The sequence below is a fragment of the Lampetra fluviatilis genome, chromosome 1 (assembly GCF_964198595.1).
Source record: "Lampetra fluviatilis chromosome 1, kcLamFluv1.1, whole genome shotgun sequence".
Lineage (NCBI taxonomy): Eukaryota > Metazoa > Chordata > Hyperoartia > Petromyzontiformes > Petromyzontidae > Lampetra > Lampetra fluviatilis.
In genome coordinates, this window is record NC_136275.1 from 13755467 (window position 1) to 13771761 (window position 16295).

Below are 16295 nucleotides of genomic sequence, written 5' to 3' on the forward strand. Positions count from 1 at the left end.
ACTCGGGTGACTAACACCCACTGAGCTACTCGAACACGGGCTCTTACGCCCCGTAGCCTCTCGGAACACACCCAGCCGGGGTGTTCCTCTCGACCCTGGGTCCCACAGTCCCGACCCACATGGGCGTCGGACCACGGGTCCCACAGTCTCGCCTCCGAGCCACACAGGGCCCCGGTCCCAACAAGGACAGCGGGACTAGGGGTCTCAGGGCACTACCTCTTCCCTCCGTCTTCGATCTTCAACTCGTTAACAACAACCTCGAGTGCTCTCGCGCGTCACCCTTTATACACTCCCTGCGGACGTCGCTGAGAGCACTCATCCCATTTGACCAATCACCGGGCGCTGGCTACGATCCTGTTTTCCCACAGTGTCAGCGCGCCTCACCACTCACGCCGCGCCGCCCCGTGATCTCTCACTCCCGGCGCGCGCGTCCACACCACGCCCCCAACGCGTGCCCAACCCCGCACCCCGTGCCGCCCCGTGATCCATCACTGTCGGCGCACGTCAACACCACCACTACATATGCATTAAAATAGCCGTACCCTTCATAGGCATGCACTTAAGCAATGTATTATTTCATGATTTGCTTTCACGCAGCACTAAGGCGGTAGCTATCTGAACGGTTAAAAAAAAATTTTCTTTCAATTTTTTTTATAGATTATCTAATTAGTCTTGGCCAGTAGTAGCTAGTTTTACACATAACTTCAACATTATCAAAATCACTTGAGTGTCCTTGTTGGCACGTGTGTTCTGCTACTGCTGATAGTTGTATTTGGGAGAATTTCATATATCACTGATGTTCTTTTAGTCTCGTGCTGATCATTCGTCCTGTTTGCCCAACATAACATTTGCCGCATGTGCAGTTCATCGTGTACACACCTTCTGTTGATAGCTTCGGTAATACATATTTTGTACCAGATATAGATTTCTGTATTTTATGTACTGTTTCAAATCTGACTCGGATGTTTTGTTTTTCCAAACATCTGGCTAGTTTATCAGTTACTCCAGCTATGTACGGTATTTTGATCGTTTTAATTACTTTGGCAGTTTCAACGCTCGTGTTATTTGATTTGGTTTCGGCATTCAATGCCCTGTTGATTTGTGCATCATTGTAACCGTTAATTTGCAGTGCTCCTTTAACATGTTGAATTTCACTTCTCAGACTGTCATCATCTGACGCTTTCTTAGCTCGATGAATGGGCGTCTTGATAATTGCAGATTTCATGCCTATAAAGGGCACCAAACTTCAATAGAGATTACCCTTGGTACGGCTATTTTAATGCACATGTAGTGACATCGAGGATGTCACTGTGTGGTGCCGGCCCTAGAGGGGCACGGCATGCAATATACTCACATCGCGGACATCACTTATGAAGCGACATCGTGAATGTCACTGTGTAATGCCGGCTCGAGCGAGGCATGGCGTGCGATGCATTGTCATCACGGACACCTCGTAGGTGGGTGTAGTACCAGCCCTAGAGGGGGCTCGGTAAGCGCTGGGATAGCGCAGTGGCACCACGCGTGGCGTGCAGTGCCGACTCCTACAGGAGGGAGTGTGAGAGTGTCAGCCATGGGATGAGGTTACCCTAGGCCAGGGGTCGGCAACCTGCGGCTCCGGAGCCGCATGCGGCTCTTTTGAACCTTGACCGCGGCTCCGGGGCGGATGCTAGCGAGGGGAGGAGGCGCACTGTGACACCTGCTCTGGCGTTGCCGCTGCTGACAGGTCGCCGCTCCGCTCCACACTGCCCGCCCGGTGACAGGCAATAACGTTGCCGTTGCTTTGTCACATGTTTGGAAGAAGTAAAAACCTTCCTGGGCAGCAAAGAGCTCACCTTTGCTGAGCTGGAACAGCCAGAGTGGCTGGAAAAATTACATTTTATGGTAGACATGACAGCACATCTAAACACGCTAAATACAACCCTTCAGGGGAAAGGAGGCACAGCCCTGCACATGCTGGAGGAGGTTTTGGCATTCGAGCGCAAGTTGACAGTGTTTGTCAAAGATTTACAGAGAGGTACACTGTCTCACTTTCCCTCTTTGAGAGAGTTCAAACAAAGTCATGATACGATAAATTTGGAATATTTCAAGTCTGCAATCACCACAATGCAAAGTTCGTTTGGGAAACGATTCTGTGAGTTCAGAGAGGAAAAAACGACATTATCCTTCCCTGTCACTCCCCTGGCGATCGATCCATCCCTATTGAATATGACTGCATTTGCAGGTGTAAGTCAACCTGATCTTGAGATGGAACTGGCCGATATAGCCGACAAAGATATATGGGTGTCCAAGTTCAAATGCTTGACCGCTACTCTTGAGGATGTTGCCCGTCAGAAGGCCATTCTGGCTCAGAATCATAAATGGAGTGATATTGAAAACCTTCCCAAACAGGACAAACTTGTATTCGAAACATGGAATGCCACCCCCAACACTTATATAAACATGAAAAAGTATGCATTTGGAGTCCTGTCGATCTTCGGCTCCACATATGTATGTGAGCAGGTCTTCTCCAACATGAACTATATTAAAAACAAACATCGATCACGCCTCACAGATGACAGCTTGCAAGCCTGTGTGAAAATGAAGGTGAAGTCTTACAGCCCTGATGTGCAGACACTGTGCACTGAGGTTCAGGAGCAAAAATCCCATTAACCAGGTAATTTAGCTATTAATTTGCAAAAATATATTTTACATTGTTAAGTGAAAAAGTCCTTTTTTTATTCAGATTGGCAGCTGACTGCACGATCCTGTATATAGCAATAAGGTAAGAAACAATATATGCAGTGTTATATTTGTTTTAAATGTTGCAATGGTTTTGCGGCTCCCAGTTTATTTTTTCCTTCGGAAACGGGTCCAAGTGGCTCTTTATGTCTTAAAGGTTGCAGACCCCTGCCCTAGGCCATGGCACTGGTTGGCCCTGGAAGGCACGTGACCAGTAAGATCTACACAAGGGCCCCAGGTGGGGGCTTGGGGGTGGTCACGTGTCAGGGTGAGATCCTACGGGAAGGGTCGACAAGAGGTTTCTCGAAGGTGGTCGTGGCCAAGGGCAGGGCCAGCCACGACCCAGCCGCATATAAACCGGGGTCCGCACAGGGACCGTGGTTCAGCGTTGCTGTCGTCATCTGAAGATCTACGATCTACGTTCAACGGCCAAGAAGAAGTCACCAACACGTGGACGAGGACCCAAGCAAGGGCCCTGTCTGTTGTAGCTACTCCCAGTTACTAGCGTAGTTAGCCTGGTGGTCCATCACCATAAGTGATCTGGTAAAGGGGCAGTAACTCCTTTGTATTATGTGTTGGTATTAATAAATGTGTTGCCTCCAAGAAGTAAGTATGCGACTCAGTTGAATCCACTACACACACATGCTCCCATAATGCGCATGCATAATGTAGGTTAAGTGGACTTGCCGATGACTGGTACCAGCAGTGTCAAGATCGGCCTCTGTGGAGTAGGCTCGTGAAGGATACTACTGGGCAGTTGAAGACAGTCGCCCTCCAAAAACAACAGAGGGCGGAGGAGCGACACTCACAACAACGAGTGGAGCGCCGGGTGGCTAAAGCACAGCAAGTTGGCACAGTAGGGGGCACGGGTGGTGCATCAGCCAGTCATCTCAGTCATCTCAGTCAGTCGACCCGTGGCACCTGGGTCTGCCCCGTGACCTCCTGCCAGCGGGCGTTCGACACTTCACGTGGCCTCAAGGTGCACATGGCCTGGCACAAGCGTTGTGGTGACGTCACCGCCACTTAGTGGCGAATGGCGGTTGTTGTTGTTGGAGTTAAGCCTCATTCCGCGGTGATTCCTTGTCTCTGCGAGTGCCGCAATAATTACCTTAATAGATGCTCGGAAACAGTACTGGAGTATATACACCACCACACATGATCTACTTAATTATATTTTAGTTGCTGCTACATGCACTGTGATTAGTCTAAAAACTATCTGCACGAGACAATTTTGTTACAGGAAATCTATTATTTAAACCTGCATTTATGTTTGTCAAATAGTTTTAACTTATGTAACAGCTGTTTTTGCTCTTTTCTGTTTGCTGCATTGCTGTACTTTTTATTTTATTTTTATTTTTGGTAACCCACGTCGCTTTTGCAAATGAGACTCCATCCTTGAGATCTCACCACCTAATAAACAGGTAAATTTTACTTAACCTATCTTCACCACCGATCCCCAGAACGGATGATCATGCCTGGCACCCTTCATGTGTTCAAAATCGACTCAATTGCACGTAGCTGGTGCTTCGTTAACATTTTTTAAAGTCAACATACCCGAGGGAAAGGGTAGGCGTGACAACTGGTGGTTGTTTATAATGATATATAATAGGGGTTTGTAAAACGCGCTTGTTCCAACAGCAGATGCATAGAGCACATAGCTGTCCAAACTAAAGCCCGCGGGCAAACTCTGGCCCGTCAAGTAATTTCAGCTGACCCGTGGCGTCACTCAAACGTGGAATTGAAGAGGCTCGTTGCGACTTTGAAAACACGATGTAACACAATTTTTGTTCCTGGGGAGTAAGTGTTACTTCGTAATTGCTTTTGCCTAAAAAGTATAGAAAATGGCTACATTGCTTCTGTGACCAGGACAGTGATATTTTGAAATTCACACACTTTCAATCAGAAAACGGGCGAATTTGTATCTCTTCGTTCACATAAAGTCAGAAAAAGCAACATATGAATCAAAATTAACATGTATTTATACTAAAGTAATAAAAAGATTACTACAAAAGATTTATAAGTGAGAAGTTTTTCGAGATTTACGATTATACTGTAAATCACTTTCACGATTCAGCCCCCAAATGTAGTCTCCCATCATTTTCTCGTTATACTGTCCTTGGTAGCGGCGTTCAAAGTACAGTATATCCTGGTGGAAGCACTCGCCTTGCTCCTCCGAGTACGCTCCCATGTTCTCATTGACGTTATCAAGATGAGTATCAAAGATATGGACTTTGAAGGACATCATACAGCCCATTGTGCCGTAGTTCTTCACCAGCGTCTCAACCAGTTCCACACAGTTTTCGACCTTGTGATTGCCCAGGAAGCCACGAACCACTGCGACAAAGCTGTTCCAAGCCACTTTCTCCTTACTAGTGTATTGGGAGGGACGGCTGGTATAGTGGACGGCTTCTCAGCCGGCGGTGCGGCGTCGTTGTCGGCCCGAGTTGGCTGCCCCGTCGCCGCTTGTTCATCGACATCGCCGTCAGGACTGAAGGTACGTGGCTTACTTCTTGTCTCTGTAATGTAGTAACTCGGCGGGAGACGACTTCACGGGTAACACACTCTTTATTTTACCAAACTCGTTCACAGGTGACTAACACCCACTTAGTATCTCGGGTGACAAACACCCACTTAGCTACCCTGGCGACTAACGCCCACTGAGCTACTCGGGTGACCAACACCCACTTAGCTACTCGGCGACTAACGCCCACTGAGCTACTCGGGTGACCAACACCCACTTAGCTACCCTGGCGACTAACGCCCACTGAGCTACTCGGGTGACCAACACCCACTTAGCTACCCTGGCGACTAACGCCCACTGAGCTACTCGGGTGACCAACACCCACTTAGCTACTCGGCGACTAACGCCCACTGAGCTACTCGGGTGACCAACACCCACTTAGCTACTCGGCGACTAACGCCCACTGAGATACTCGGGTGACCAACACCCACTTAGCTACTCGGCGACTAACGCCCACTGAGCTACTCGGGTGACCAACACCCACTTAGCTACTCGGCGACTAACGCCCACTGAGCTACTCTGGACACTCCCTGCCCGGGGTGTCCGTCTTGACTGTGGGTCCCCAGCCCGACCCACGTGGGCGTCGGACCCCGGGTCCCACAGTCTCGCCTCCGAGCCACACAGGGCCCCGGTCCCTACAAGGACGGCGGGACTAGGGGTCTCGGGGCACTAGGTCTTCAACTCCGTCTTCGGTCTTCAACTGGATAACTCTCCCCGAGTGCTCTCGCGCGTCCCCCTTTATACCCCACCTGCGGACGTCGCTGCGAGCACCCATCCTATTCGACCAATCACTGGGCGCTGGCTACGATCCTGTTTTCCCACATCTCAGCGTGCCTCACCACCCACGCCGCGCCGCCCCGTCATCTGTCACTCCCGGCGCGCGCGTCCACACCACGCCCACAACGCGTGCCCAACCCCGCACCCCGCGCCGCCCCGTGATCCATCACTGTCACAGTCGGCGCACGTCAACACCACCACTACATCACCCCCTACCACATAGCTCGCAGCCGACCAGGCTGCTATAAAAATATACAAACCCCCCTGTGTGCCCCGTAACACAACACAACAACAAGAACAACCACTAACGTAACAACACAACACAACGCGAACACTACCATCCGCAACCATCAACCAATGCCACCGCGACAACAGAACAATATATACAATCCGGCGAGTGACAATAGCAATGTGTATGCAGAAAGAAAAATAAATGGAATTTTTTTTTTTTTTTTTTCTCTCTCGACTCGTGCAGCGTCCCATTCTTTCCGAGCGTCCCTACAACGGGACATTACCCCGGCAGAGGGGAACACCGGGCGAGCTCGGTGTCGAAAAAAAATGTCTTCATGAAAATTGTTGTGCCCTAGCCCGAGTCCGCCTTGCCGGTCCGTCGTACGGCACCAGACGCGGTTGAACGTCCGGTGGTGCCGGCAGTTCAGGAAGACATTGGCCAGGCATCGAGGACCCGTGCGTGCCGCGGGGTTCAGGTTCCCGACGGTCAGCAGCCGTCAAGCCCGAGGCACCTGGGGGTGGGTCAGGTGGAGACACGTGAGGATCAGCCTGCGACACCTCCCTCCCCAAGTCGACGGTCACATCACACGCCCGGTCGTTACGGCACAGAACGGGGTCACACGGTGCCGCATAGGGCTTCAGTCGGGAGGGGTGCACGTACCAACGGCGTTTTTCCCATTTAATCTGTATACTCTGGGGTCGTGCAACCCGCACAATTTCCACCGGTCCCCTCCAAGGTCTCAACAATTTGGGGGACGTAGCCAACGGTGCATGTGGACAATGCAGCCAGGCCTTATCGCCTGGTTTCCAATCATGCGTATGCACCCTCCGCCCATGCAATCTCTCGTTCGCGATTTGCCGAGACCGCGAATTCAACCTCGCCGCCTCCCGCGCTTCAGTCAATTTGGCGATATTAAATTTGATGTGGTCTGCCAATTTTGATTTTGCACGTGGCTGGGAAATCCCCAGTTGGACGTCCATGGCCGGATCGGCCTCCCGCCCATACATAAGAAAAAATGGGGAAAACCCCGTCGCCGCATGAGGGGCCATTCGATAGGCCGCGAGTACCCCCGGCACCTGTAAGTCCCAATCAACCTGATCGTCGCAGACCTGTTGGCACAGCATAGACGTAATCGTCCTGTTCAGATGCTCAACCATCCCGTCAGTCTGCGGGTGGTAGGGGGAAGTACGCACTTTCTTTGTACCCAACAGGTCGCACACCTCGCGCAACAAAACGCTCGAAAAATTCTTTCCTTGATCCGTCAGCAAGCGTTCGGGGGCGCCCTTGTCCAAAACATAACCCTGGACGAAGGCGTCCGCCACCGCTGCAGCCGACTGGTTGGCGAGTGGCCATGCCATGGGCCATCGGGTGAAGTATTCTACGCCAACCAGCAGGAACCTATTTCCCCTCGGTGTAGCAGGAAAGGGCCCCAAGATGTCCAACGCAACCAATTCGTTTGTGCGCGAAACTTGAATGGATTGCAGCGGTGGATTAGCTGCCAATGGTGGCGGTTTTCTTTTGGCGCACCCTACGCATCCCTTAAGAATGTTCGCCACGTCGTTACCCATCCCCGGCCAATAATAGTCTCGCTGGATTAGGGCGAGCGTTTTGTGAAAACCCAGATGCATGAGCCGTTCATGAGCTGCCAGAACGACCCTACCCCGCATAGCAACAGGCACAACGAGCACGTGACGCCGGGACATGTTGTCCCACTTCATCAAAAGGCCCTGTCTGCACACCCAGGAACCGACCCGCGCATCCCCTACCTCGGGAGCGCCAACTTTTCGACGTAGCGTAAGTAGGGAGCTGTCGGACATTTGGAGACGGCCCCACTCAATGAGGGGCAACGACAACAGCGAATCCCTCCCCGTGGGAGCGTCGACTCCCAGGGTGTCAGTGGCGGCGAGCGCAACTCCCGGGGTGTCGGCGACCGGGGGTTTGCACCGCGCCGATCCCAACAAACATGTGCAGTCCGTGCATGGTGGCAACCGCGACAAGGCGTCCGCAATTGAGTGTCGCAATCCCTTGCGGTAAATCGTCGTGAATTGGTAGTCCTGAAGGACCTCTAACCATCGGGACAATTGGCCCGATGGCTGTGCCACGCGCATAGCGTATTGTAGAGCCGCATGGTCCGTACGGACCGTAAAATGACGGCCGTAAAGATACGGCCTGAATTGCTGTGTAAAAAACACAATCGCTAACAATTCACGACGAGTCACGCAATAGCATTGTTCGGCGGGGGAAAGAACTCTACTACCGTAGGCGACCACCCGTTCAACCCCCCCGACCACCTGTGTGAGCACCCCCCCGATACCCGTGTTGCTGGCATCTGTGTCAAGCAAAAACGGTTGTGTGAAATCGGGGTAACACAAGGGGGGAGCCTGCACCAAGGCGTCACGAAGGGAGCAGAACGCAGCCTCCTCTTCCGCCCCCCAGTGAAACCGCACACCCTTAGCCGTCAAAGCGTGCAGGGGCCTGGCTATGGTGGCAAACTGCTTGACAAAACGACGGTAATAGGAGGCGAAACCAATAAAACTGCGAACCTCCGTGACCGAGGTTGGCGTTGGCCATGAGCTGACGCAGTGCGTCTTAGCAGGGTCTGTCGAGATCCCTGAACGACTCACGATATGGCCCAAATACCTGACCGATTCCCGAAGCAGAAAACATTTAGCCGGTTTAAATTTAAGCTTAGCGGAACGCATCCTGAGGAACACCGCTCTCAGTCGCTGGAGGTGCTCCTCAAAAGTCCGACTGAAGACGATGATATCGTCGAGATAAATCAAACAGGTGTCCCATTGGAGGCCCGACAAAACCAATTCCATGAGTCTCTGGAACGTGGTGGGAGCGGAATGTAAGCCCATGGGCAAACGGTTGAATTCAAATAGGCCACCAGGTGTCCGGAAAGCGGTTTTAGGTTTAGACTCGTTATCGAGTGGCAATTGCCAAAATCCGGAAAGCAGATCGAGTGTGGAAAAAAACTGTGCTCCCGCCAAGGCATCCAGCGACTCATCCATCCTGGGGAGCGGATACGCATCCGCCATCGAGATTTTGTTTAAGCGGCGGAAATCGACACAAAACCGCAAGGACCCGTCCTGTTTTTTAACTAGGACAATAGGAGCACCCCACGGACTAGAAGAGGGTGAAATGATATCCGCCGCCAACATATCATTAACCGCCGATTGCACATGCTCCTTCTCGGCTGGGCTGAGCCGGAAGGGATTCTGTCGAATAGGGGCCGCGTCCCCTGTAGCTATGTGGTGGCGCAAGAGGTCCGTGCAGCCGATATCGTACTTATGTTTGCTGAACACGTCAGCAAACTCGAGTAGCAAACCCCTCATTGCTCCCAATTGCACTTTGGACAAGTTAGCAGAACCGGCACACAACGAGTCCAACCACTCTGTCCCCTCGTCACTTGGAGGATGCGACTCGACAGTGAAATCTGCTTGAGCCACGAGCCGTTCCTCAACGGGTAGCGGCGCGGCGTGAGCCAGCACCGTTCCCTGCGCAATTACGGCCGGCCGCGACCCCGTATTCAGGACCATTACGAACGGCTCACTGTCCCCTCTCACCATGGTTTGAGCAACCGCTAAGTCGAGGCCCCTTCTGGCCCTGTTAGACGGCCCCAACAGCACCCCCTGTGCCTCCGCACCCACCTCGAGTGGTTTCCTCAACCGAAGGGGTACCAACATTTGCGATCCCGGGGGCACCCGTACAGTCTGAGTTGCCAGCGCCTGCACCGTCGCACAAACCGTGCGTATTTTGGTAGGGCTCGTCAAGAACGCAACCCGCCGACCTGACGGAAGCTCAATGCAGGCCTGATCTATGAGAATTTTGATGGGCATTTTGGACAAAAAGTCCGTACCTAGCAAACAGGGAACGGCCAGCGATGATGATACAAAAATAGGGCCCGCCAATTTGATGTCACCAATGCAAATAGTCGCCCGAATCTGGCCGATGATCCCCAGGGATCCCCCATTCGCCGCATAAAATGGCACGTCCACTGGCAGTAGGGGTCTACTTTGGACGGGAAGAATGTTATAAATAAGGTCCGAAATGATAGTGGCCGACGCACCCGTGTCCACAAGCACCCGGACCTCAACCCCGTCAATAAACCCCGTTACGACGGACGACCCGGCCGATGCAGCCACTATCCTGTGGGCCAATTCGGACCATTCGACTGCTTGCGGGCCGTGTACGGACCCCCCTCGCCGAAGTGAACCCCCGGCACCCAGCCGCGAACCCCCCACCGCCAAGCGGCGACCCGAATGTGCAGTGTTTGTGGACCGAGCGTGTGAGGTGCCGCGACTCGCCGGGTTTTGTTGGGATGACTTGTGGGCCTGGTCGTCGTCCCGACGTGGTCCTGTGGCGCGCTGACGCGGGGCCCGGCACCCGGCTGCGACGTGACCCCGAAGGCCGCAGTTGTAGCAGACGACGAGGGACGTCGTAGGTTTCGGTTGCTCCAGCTTGCGGGATGAACGTGTGGGCGAACGACCTCCCGTTCTCCACTCCCCCGGACGCGATGCAGCGAAGGCCTGCTCCTGATCCGCAGCTGGCTGAGGTTCGGCGATCGTGGCGGCCAGTGCCGCGTTCCCCGCCAATTTGCAGACGACCCCCGGCTTGCGTTTGAGGACCTCGTACGCGTGAATGCTCGTGGCGATCGCCAGGGAGCAGATATCCATTTCGTCCGCCACATTGATGGGGACCCCCAACTCGTGGGCCAACGCCAGCAGCTGCTCCGTCACCATGGCGTCCTTCCCCTCCTTGTCCATGCGGGGAAAAGCTGCGTCCGCCAAGGCGAGCAGCGCCGTGCGATAGGCGAGCGTCGTTTCTCCAGCCACCTTTCGCCGATCGTAGAACTGGTGGCGACAGGTGGAGGGCGGTCCAAACACCTTCGCCATCAGGTGTAGTGCGGCCTGGAGCGTAGAGCGGGACGACCTTGCAGCAGATGTGAAGGCTGCAAGCGCGTCGTCGTCGAGCATCGCTGGCAACGCACGCAGGGCAGTGGTGTCGGACCACCCCGACATTTCCTGATGAGCGAGGAACCTTCGTTGGAAGGCTCCCCAGTCGCCCCCATCCGCCTTGAACGCCGACAGCGCGGGCAATCTTTGCTGGAGGACCCGATCGTCGTCGACGTCGGAGAGATTTTCCCGCGCTCCGCTGTAGTTGTGTAAAATGTCGGCTCGGTCGTCAGGCGCAAAATGGAGAGCTCCGGCGCACGCTGATGACGTGGGCTGCGCTGAGCGGAGGTCTCCGGCCACGTGGTGTCCGTGCTTCCCGCCAATCGATGGCGGCCCCTCAAAAACGGCGGCAACTTCCAGACTTTTGGCGCGAAGCGCCTTTTGGCAGGATCCCTCCAACCTCGCTTTCTCCACCAACCCCGCAGCCGTTTTTTCGCTCGCCGGAACGGAGATGTCCGCCAAGACAGCGGCGGCGGCGAGTAGCAACTCCGCCAACCTGGAGTGTGCGTCTTGGAGGCTGGTGTCGGAGGCGTGCGGAGCGTCGGCCATCACCGCGAAGTGCTGCATCGGCGGCAACTCCTCGTCCTCTCCTCCCGAGGTTGGTGTCCCCGGTACGCCGTCGTCTTCCCGACCTCGCTCGTGGGTACGGGTAGTCTTCCTCGTGTCCATTCTTCTTGAAGACAGGTTTACTTCTGACGCCAGTTGTAATGTAGTAACTCGGCGGGAGACGACTTCACGGGTAACACACTCTTTATTTTACCAAACTCGTTCACAGGTGACTAACACCCACTTAGTATCTCGGGTGACAAACACCCACTTAGCTACCCTGGCGACTAACGCCCACTGAGCTACTCGGGTGACCAACACCCACTTAGCTACCCGGCGACTAACGCCCACTGAGCTACTCGGGTGACCAACACCCACTTAGCTACCCTGGCGACTAACGCCCACTGAGCTACTCGGGTGACCAACACCCACTTAGCTACCCTGGCGACTAACGCCCACTGAGCTACTCGGGTGACCAACACCCACTTAGCTACTCGGCGACTAACGCCCACTGAGCTACTCGGGTGACCAACACCCACTTAGCTACTCGGCGACTAACGCCCACTGAGCTACTCGGGTGACCAACACCCACTTAGCTACTCGGCGACTAACGCCCACTGAGCTACTCGGGTGACCAACACCCACTTAGCTACTCGGCGACTAACGCCCACTGAGCTACTCTGGACACTCCCTGCCCGGGGTGTCCGTCTTGACTGTGGGTCCCCAGCCCGACCCACGTGGGCGTCGGACCCCGGGTCCCACAGTCTCGCCTCCGAGCCACACAGGGCCCCGGTCCCTACAAGGACGGCGGGACTAGGGGTCTCGGGGCACTAGGTCTTCAACTCCGTCTTCGGTCTTCAACTGGATAACTCTCCCCGAGTGCTCTCGCGCGTCCCCCTTTATACCCCACCTGCGGACGTCGCTGCGAGCACCCATCCTATTCGACCAATCACTGGGCGCTGGCTACGATCCTGTTTTCCCACATCTCAGCGTGCCTCACCACCCACGCCGCGCCGCCCCGTCATCTGTCACTCCCGGCGCGCGCGTCCACACCACGCCCACAACGTGTGCCCAACCCCGCACCCCGCGCCGCCCCGTGATCCATCACTGTCACAGTCGGTGCACGTCAACACCACCACTACATCTCCATGGCCACTCCTGATTCCAAATGTAATGGGTTCCGGAGACACTTGTAGAGGTAACTTCTTTATTACAATACAACACTCCAACAGTCCTGATACTCTGTTACAGCCTAGGGACACAGCCTAGGAACACAGCCTAGGGACACAGCCTACTCTAGCTACGCTCTGGGGTCCTCCGGCTACAATTACCCTAGGGGAGGCCACCTGACCCGACCCAGCCAAGGTGCGGGTCTAGACTCTGGCTTCCTCGGAACTCGCCCTTACAAGAGCGTAGAGCCGGGAGTCCCAAAGTCCCACTACTGGCCCGCACAGCGTCCCGGCCATTACTAGGACATGCAGGACGAGGGGGTCCTGGGTCCTAAGCTGGCTGGTCTTGGGTCTTGAGCTGCGACTGGCCCCGATCGGCCAGGGAGCGGCCCTTTTATCCCTCTTGCCCATCGAGGGGTGGGGTTGTGTGTGCTCCCAGATACCCCACAGCCCCACGTTGGTGGCGCCAAGGGGCTTAGCTGTCTGGGTTGTCTGGGATCCTAGAGCCGGCGCCGAGGGCTTAGCTGTCTAGGATCCTAGAGCCCCCAGCAGCCCCTCCCCTCTTGGGCTGGCACAGTGTCCCCTCCCCTGGGGGTCCGAGGTACCTGCAGATGGGCCCTGTCCACCACTGCTGGTAAGTGTGGCCCACCTATGGCACTACACTAGTGAGCTTCTTGGGGAATTCATTACACTCCAGGATCTTCTTTATCTGTGGTCCGACGAAGACACCGGCTTTGACCTTTGCCTCAGACAGCTTAGGGAAGAAGTCTTTAAGGTACTTGAAGGCTACCAACTCCTTATCTACAGCTCTGACAAATTGTTTCATAAGGCCCAAATTTATGTGCAATGGTGGCATCAGCACCTTCCAGGGGTCCACCAGTGGCTCCCACTTGACGTTGTTCCTCCCCACTCGGTCCGCTGTGGCCAGTCCCGCCTGTGGTAGTGCGCCTTGGTGTCCCTGCTGTCCCAAAGGCAAAGATAGCAGGGAAATTTGGTAAACCGCCTTGGAGACCCATCAGGAATGCCACCATTTTGAAGTCTCCGATGACCTCCCAGCCGTACTCCTCATACTTCAAGGTGTCCAGAAAGGTCTTGATGCTGTTGTAATCCTCTTTGAGGTGCACTGAATGGGCCAAGGGAAGAGACGGGTACTTGTTACCATTATGGAGCAGCACGGCTTTGAGGCTCCTAGATGAGCTGTCAATGAAGAGGTGCCACTCATTCTGGTTACAGGCGATTCGGATTGCCTCGAACAGACTGGTCACATTGTGGCAGAAGCAGAGCCCATCTTGACGGGTGAAGAAGCTGCAAAAAGGTTGGTGACGCTTCCTCTGATCTGCGACTTGCACACTTTAATCCAACAAGTTCCACTGCTTGAGCCTGGACGTCAAAAGCTCGGCATTGGACTTGGTGAGACCAAGATCTATGATCAAGTCGTTGAGGTCTTTTTGGTTGGGGTAGTATGGGGTTCTCTCCTCAGCTCCACCTTTGAAATTGTCATCTGGATCTACAACATCTTCCTCGCTCGGACTTGATACTCTCTTCTACGATGGCTGCTCTCTCTCCGGAGGAGTGGGTACGGGAAGCTCATGGCAGTGTGGCACCGGGGCGATGGATAAAGAAAGGTCCAGATACGTGATTGCAGGTGCATTCTTGCCAGTCCGATGTTTGGAAGGGTCCACCATGCAGAAGTAGCAGTTGCTTGAGTGGTCAGTGGGTTTCCGCCAAATTATTGGGATAGTGAAATTCATGGCTCTTTTCCGCTCTGTACCATCCTACAAAAATACATTTATTTCACCCATGACTAATGTGTAAGAGATTCTCGCAACATTTTTCATATATGATATATTTTTTCAATAACATTGAAAATTGTAAAAAAATAAATAAAAAAAACGTTTACAATTAAAACATTTTAAACACATTTTATAACATAAAATTCCGTCCATCTTTTTTTTTTGCGTTGCTCGCAGGTGAAATGAGGTGCCCAGGGTTTGTCTTGATTCCCGACAGGCATGCCGAAATATGCCTTGTAGGCCTCACACATCTTAGCAGATGCTTCCGCAGAGTACTTTTTAGCTCTTCTCTTGATAAATTAGCTGCAGACATAGCAAACTGCGTCTGCCGGATGCTTGCAGCCTCTTGATGCCATCTCAGAAAAATGCAGATATGTATCCACTTAGGCAGAACTAAACTGAACTGGTGGGCTTAAGGCCCCTGTATTTATACTATTTATATATACTGGAAAGTTCTAGAATGTTCTAGAAGTTACTCCATGTTTACTCAGCACTGAATCTATCTGGAATGTTCTGGAAAACTAGCATCTTTGCCCATCCTAGGGCGGAAGCTGTAATATTTACGAAAAAATTGAGCAGAGTATAATTGTATTTTGTGTAAATTTAATGGCAGTCAATCTGGCATAAAACGAAGTCATAAAAAACTTCACTGCAGTTCACTGTAGCACTGTATTAATGGCAGTGATTATTGCACAAAACTACGTCATAAAACACCTAACTTCATGTCATTGTAGCACTGTATATAACTGACCTTCAATTTGTTTAAATTCACTGCTCTGATACTTTATTCTCTTCTGCTTTCGGTCGCTGTGTTGGAAAAAATATATAAATCGATACATTATCTGCAAAATCACCAAGAAATGTCTCCATAAAGAAGGGGCAATTTGCGCCTAAAATTCAATTACTTTAGGTGCAGTGCTTTGAGACTTACTTATGGTGTGCTGTAGCTCGCCGGTGCTGGAGGCTCCCGCTCCTCCGGCGGACACGGCTGATGGGGGCGCCTCCGTGGGAGGAGGGCGACCCGAACAACGAAGATGAACCAAGACCGCCTCACGTATGGAGAGCTGCGATGGCTGAGTGGGAGGCGAGGATGGCGGCGCTCGCGAAGGAATTTGAACGTTTAATTCCGCACGAGCTCGTCACACCTGCGGAGGCCGGCGGCGCTGCTGTATCTCCCGATGCGCCAGGAATAGAGCTGGACGCCGAGGAGGCGCCGGGGTCGCCAACTTCGAGCACACGACGCCGATTGCACGTTGAACACTTTGATGTTAAAGTTGGCGACTGGACAGCATTTACACGACGGTTTCGGGCAGCGTACGAGTCGCTCAGGTGGACGGAAGTTGAAGCGCTACGAGCTCTGCCAACGGCCTTGGACGACGATGTGCTGGCGACGTTCTATGGCCTCCCTGGGGAGGTTCGCTTGTCATTGATGGAGACATTCACAGCGATGCAGGACATTTACGAACCGCGATCGGTCGCCAAGCGCAAGTTTCAGTTGAGACGGTGGGCGGAGACGGAATCTCCCCTCGTGTATCACAGTGCGCTGTTGACCCTCGGCCAAGCGGCTTAACCGGCGATGGA

At 53.5% G+C, this 16295-nt stretch overlaps 1 protein-coding gene across 1 annotated transcript in view; it reads right to left on the reverse strand.

Moving 5' to 3' along the window:
- The window catches only part of LOC144936520 (voltage-gated delayed rectifier potassium channel KCNH8-like), a 62173-nt gene that overhangs the window by 45380 nt on the left and 498 nt on the right, over positions 1–16295 (reverse strand). Inside the window, exons 2-3 of the mRNA XM_078863687.1 lie at positions 15860–15940; positions 13971–14044 (exon numbers count right to left, since the gene is read on the reverse strand). Of these exons, the coding sequence (XP_078719813.1) occupies positions 13971–14044; positions 15860–15940 (155 nt within the window). The remainder of the gene's footprint in view (positions 1–13970; positions 14045–15859; positions 15941–16295) is intronic.